This window comes from Acanthisitta chloris, unplaced genomic scaffold (assembly GCF_000695815.1).
Source record: "Acanthisitta chloris isolate BGI_N310 unplaced genomic scaffold, ASM69581v1 scaffold25506, whole genome shotgun sequence".
In the NCBI taxonomy this organism is placed as follows: Eukaryota; Metazoa; Chordata; class Aves; order Passeriformes; family Acanthisittidae; genus Acanthisitta; species Acanthisitta chloris.
In genome coordinates, this window is record NW_008679066.1 from 1012 (window position 1) to 6184 (window position 5173).

General features: G+C 58.8%; 2 protein-coding genes across 2 annotated transcripts in view; one reads left to right on the top strand and one right to left on the bottom strand.

Moving 5' to 3' along the window:
* The window catches only part of RFC5 (replication factor C (activator 1) 5, 36.5kDa), a 1882-nt gene extending 751 nt beyond the window's left edge, over nt 1-1131 (top strand). The window contains exons 3-8 of the mRNA XM_009077162.1: nt 1-61; nt 176-257; nt 354-483; nt 660-737; nt 825-879; nt 1035-1131. The exon at nt 1-61 is cut by the window's left edge and continues 93 nt beyond it. Coding sequence (XP_009075410.1) covers nt 1-61; nt 176-257; nt 354-483; nt 660-737; nt 825-879; nt 1035-1131 — 503 coding nt within the window. The remainder of the gene's footprint in view (nt 62-175; nt 258-353; nt 484-659; nt 738-824; nt 880-1034) is intronic.
* Nucleotides 1132-2066: 935 nt separating this feature from the next.
* On the bottom strand, nt 2067-4863 carry WSB2 (WD repeat and SOCS box containing 2; the record flags this gene model as incomplete). The annotated part of the gene is made up of 7 exons (XM_009077163.1): nt 2067-2453; nt 2627-2734; nt 3162-3275; nt 3500-3672; nt 3892-3992; nt 4315-4446; nt 4628-4863. Coding segments are annotated over 7 exons (1027 nt in total), but the record flags the coding sequence as incomplete, so codon positions are not given.
* Nucleotides 4864-5173: the final 310 nt, after the last annotated feature.

Consider the following 5173-nt stretch of genomic DNA (forward strand, 5'->3'; position numbering starts at 1 on the left):
TCGGCCCCCTCACCGCGGGGCTGATGGTGCCCCGGCTGCAGCACGTCATTCAGGAGGAGGGGTGAGTGGGGGGCTCCACAGCACCCCCTGCACCCCCTTTGTCCCTGTTCCCCCACAGCAGGTTTGGATTTCTGCAGTTCCATTTGCCTCTGCAGCCACAGCTGTTGTTTTCCAGGGTGGATGTGACTGAGGATGGGATGAAGGCTCTGGTGACCCTCTCGAGTGGTGACATGCGCAGAGCTCTCAATATCCTGCAGGTAGGACTGTGACCATGCAGGCAGCTGGTCTGGAGGGGCCTCTTCATCCTCCCTCTGCCCCCCTCTTCATCTTTCTTCCACTCTCCTCTTCCTCAGAGCACCAACATGGCCTTCGGGAAGGTGACAGAAGAGAACGTCTACACCTGCACGGGACATCCCCTCAAGTCTGACATTGCCAACATCCTTGACTGGATGCTGAACCAGGACTTTTCCACTGCCTATCGCAGTATCCTTTTCCCTGGGGTTTATTCCCTGCTCTTTCCTGAGGGTCTTGAGACCTCCCGATCCGGCTGGGGTGGGTGCTGCTCACTGGGCAGGCTCCTTGGGGTTGTCACAGCGTTAAAGAGTGGGATCTTGCAGGGAAAAGCCTGGAAGCAAGTCCTTGACTCACTCTCATCCCAGAAATCACAGAGCTGAAGACGCTGAAGGGCTTAGCCCTGCAGGACATCCTCACTGAGATTCACCTCTTTGTGCACAGAGGTGGGGATGTGGGGGCCAGCTCTGGCTGACCCTGCAAGGGCCAGGCAATCCCCCAGCCCTCACTGAGGTGTGTCCTTCTCTCCACAGTGGATTTCCCACCCTCAATCCGCATCCAGCTGCTGATCAAAATGGCAGACATCGAGTAAGTGTCACTCCCCACACAGGGGTCACTCCACTGCGCTGCGCTGGGTCCTGGCGGCCTGTGGGCACTGCTGGCAGACACCCCAGCCCTGCACAGCACTGGGGGGTACTGACACTGGTGTAAACATCCAAACCTGCCCTTGCTTCCTGCTCCAGGTACCGCTTGGCTGCTGGGACCAGCGAGAAGATCCAGCTGAGCTCCCTCATTGCTGCTTTCCAAGTCACCAGGGACCTGGTGGTGGCTGAAGCCTGAGTCCTGCCAGGTGTGGATTCTTGCTCATGCTGCCGGATCTCTCTGGAGCAGGGAAGGATTGTCTGCCTGGAGCCGCCCCCTGCAGCATTCCCCTCCCTTTTTGGAAGCTTTGAGCCCACAGCCAGGGCACGGCAGTCAGATGGTAGCATTATTCCCAAGCTGCATCAGGAAATACAGGTGCCTCTAAAGCCCAGCAGGTTGCACTGGTCTTTCTTTTTCCCTCCTGGAGGGAGGTGGTGGGTTAGGCAAGCACCAGCTTTCTGTGTTCAGCTGTTCACAGGAGAAAAAAACATCCTGGAAAGCAGTTGAAAGGAAACATTCCCTGTTTTCTCCATCACAGCCTTGGGCTCATGCACAAACCAAGTCCACCAGCACACAGGGAATGTGCTGTCACTCCAGCCACAGCTAAGCTGGAGGAGAGGGATAAACACACAACACTGCCCCATGCTCAGCATGTCTGGAAATTTGGCTACTTGAGTGCCAAGCTCCAGCATGGAGATAAAAAACACCAGAGGAATGGGAACTAGGGGCAGAGTGAAGCCCCATGTCCCACCTTCACCCACCGCTGAACACGTACTGCTCTGCCACACTTCATGCCCACAGCCAGCTGCGGTGCCAAGTGCCCCCAGGGCACCTCTGCCAGCCAAGAGGGAAGTCATGAGGAATCATGTTTTATTCTGTCATGGCTGTTTAGTCCACAGAGACCTGCTCAGGCTTGTCCAGCTCCTGCCCACAGCAGGAGAATGGCAGAGCCCATGTCCCTCGGGGGACCGAGCACTGGTCCTGGGGCAGGTGGTGCTCTGGGGGTGGGTAAGCCCCATGTTCATGCGAGTGACAACAGCCACACTCAACTGGCTGCTCAACTGTCACCCCACACCATTGCACTTGGAAGCAGAAGCACCTAACCTGCAGATAGCAAGGGACAAGGGGACCTGTGTCCCCTGCAGGGCCACTGCAGCTCTGCCCCTTGCCCTCTGCATGCGTTTTTGCTGGATTTTAGTATTATTACACCAAAAACATCCCGACACAGCCCCAAAACCAGGGGAGCAGCACTCCTCCTGTCCCACGGCTCAGCAAGGCGGCGTTCCTGCGGTGCCTCTGGCCCAGGCTGAGCTGGGCACAGGGCTCTCACCTCCGTGCCTCTGGTTTCCCTGCTGCCTTAAAAAGTCCGGTAAGTGAGGAATTCCTTCAGCTTCCTGGGAATGGGGAGCGCGAGGACCTGGTACGTCGTGAGGAAGGTGCGCAGAGCTTTGCGACACAAGTGCTTTAGTGACGAGAGGACCCTCGGAGCTGTCCAGAACTGGACATGGCCATCTCTGGTCCTGCAACAAAACCCCCAAGAAAGTGAGCACCGGGCAGAGCAACAAAAGAAAACTCCAATTAGCCTCAATCATGCATCCCCAGCCCAGAAAAACCATCCCACACCACCAGGGAAGCCCAGGATTTGCTGAACAGAGCCAGAGCTGCAGGAGGAGGAAACAGCCTGTTTACTCACCCTGTGGCAATGAAACCTCCGTGTGGGAAGTACATGCAGCACAGACCATTGGTCATGGGAGCAAAGGCCACTGGAGAGCGCAGCTCCAACGCCCAGATCCTCAGGAGCCTATGGAGAAAGGGAGACGCACGATGCAGTGCCTGTAGCAAAAAGCCTCTAGGATCACCTGAAGGCACGCAGACTCTGGAGAAGGATTTGCTTCTCGTGGGCCTAGAGCATCATGGGAGTGTGCCAGGGAGGACTGTTCCCTGCAGAGTGACATGCTGAGGGGCACAGTGAGGGTGGCACAGCAGCAGGAGGATGCAGACCCCAGCTCACTGCTCTGCAGGGTGACAGGGCCCTGACCTTGCTATCCTTTGTCACAGCCAAGCCCCAGTGCTCCCAGCTGCCTCCCCTTTCCCCTCACTCTGGGAACTGGTGGGGAGCTGGCACACCAGGTCTGCTCCCCACCACACGTCCTGGACTCCTGGATTGTTTTGGTGGTGGTCTCCTGGGACCCTCTCCCCACAGGAGGTCCCCACGGGAGTTCACTCACCTGTCATCCGCCACTGTGGCCAGGTAGAGGCCCTCGGGGGAGAAGCAGACGGAGCGCAGGGAGCTGGTGTGGATTTCACTGCTGTAATCCAGCGTTGAGTTCAAGGGGACGTGGCTGTGGGTGGGGAGGACATCCCAGCGTCAGCCCTGGGCTGCCCATGAACCTCCTCCCCAGTGCTCCAGGGCTGGCAGTGGCCAAACTTAGACATACCCCCAACCTTCCCCTGGAGGCAGAGAAGAGGGGGTGGCCATGCTCAGCTAGGAGGGAAAACCACATCCAGCCCTAAAACCTCCATGGCATTGCTCTGCCCCGGCCCACAGCACCCCCCAGCTCTGTACCGCAGTGTCCTCAGCTGCTCCCCAGTGTAGGGGTCCCACATGATGACACAGGCGTCGTAGGAAGCGGTGACGAGGAGCGCGGAGTCTGGAGAGAAGGCACAAGACACAACACTGCTCTGGTGCCCCTCCAGCTTCCGGATGAGGGTGTAGGATCGCATGCTCCACAGCAGCGCCTGCAGGACACGGGAAGGGGATCAGGCTGGGAGCATCCCAGGGCTTCAGCCACATAGACTCTGCCCCCAACTCCTCCAAACAGAGCCTGGATGGCTGAAGAGAGAGGATGGTTCTGGCCATTCTCCCAGAGAAGCTTGTTGCACTGGGGGCCATGGAGGACCAAGGGGAGTGCTGCATACAGCAGGACACACAGATGGCTCCCATCCTGCAGGACTCACCGACTTCTCTCCGGCGGCGGAGCAGAGCATGCTGCAGTCTGGCGAAATGGAGCAGCAGTAGACCCACTGCACGTGGCCTGACAGCACCTGGACCTGCCGCCCTGGAGACAGCAGATATGTGTGTCACCGAGGGGAGCAGGACAGGCAGAGCTGGGCCCTCCCCCTGCTCTCCTTCTCTTTCCTCAGAGGGAATTCACACTGGGTTGAGGGTTCCCTGGGCACATCCCAAGGTCTGTCTACTTGCAACCCTCTCCTGCACCTCTCAGGTACCACCTGGAAGGGGATGTCTCTGCTCCCTGTCACAGGCTTCTCCCCTTTTGCCTTGAATACTGTCCCCAAAGGTCTCCTCTCACCATCTCCCCACCGAAGTGGGTTTCTCCCCCTCTTTCCTCAGTCAGGGCTGACATCCCTGCACACTCCTACCATCTCTGCTCAGGTCCCAGACACGCAAGGTCTTGTCCCGCGAGGCCGATACAAGGATGGGGCTTCCATTGGGAGCAAAGCTCAAATCTCTGACGACATCCTGGTGCCCCAAGAGACTGAAGAGGAGGTGCCCTGCAGAGAGCAGCCATGCTCAGTGTCATCCCTCCATGGGGAACGAGGCAGTGCCCCTCACGTACAGGCAGCCCCGCTGGGGCAGGGGAGGTATTGGGAAAGGATGGAGATGGGATCTCCTTCCATGGGGTAACAAGGGGAGAGACAGCAGTCCAAAACCATGACAGCGACGCCCACTCACCTGTCTGCACCTCCCAGACCTTGATCTGCCCATCATTGAGGCCAGTGGCCAGGACCAGGCAGGGAAGCCCCACGGCACAGATGGGATCTGTCTCCCCCTCCTCAGCTGCTGGCCAGGTGCTGAAAGCCAGGCCCCATACGATCTGACCACACTCCAGTGTCTTCTCCTTGGCTGCCCCACGGCTCCTGGCCTCCCCTTTGCCACCCCAGCTCTTGTGCTCTGAGGCTTTGCAGCTGCTGCAGGGAAGGAAGGATGGGTGTTCACTGCAAGACCCCCAACCCTGGCTCCATGCACCCCCTCTCCACTCCATAATGGGCAACCCCCAGTATCAATCCAGGCTGGGGATCAAGGGATCCAGAGCAGCCCTGGGGAGGACTTGGGGGTGCTGGTGAGTGAGACGCTGGACATGCCCCAGCCCAGAAGCTCCCCTGTGTGCTGGACTGATCCCCACAGCATGGGCAGCAGGTGAGGGGGGAATTCTGCCCCTCTGCTCAGGTGAGACCACGCCTACAGTGCTGTCTCCAGCTCTGGGTCCCCAGCACAGGA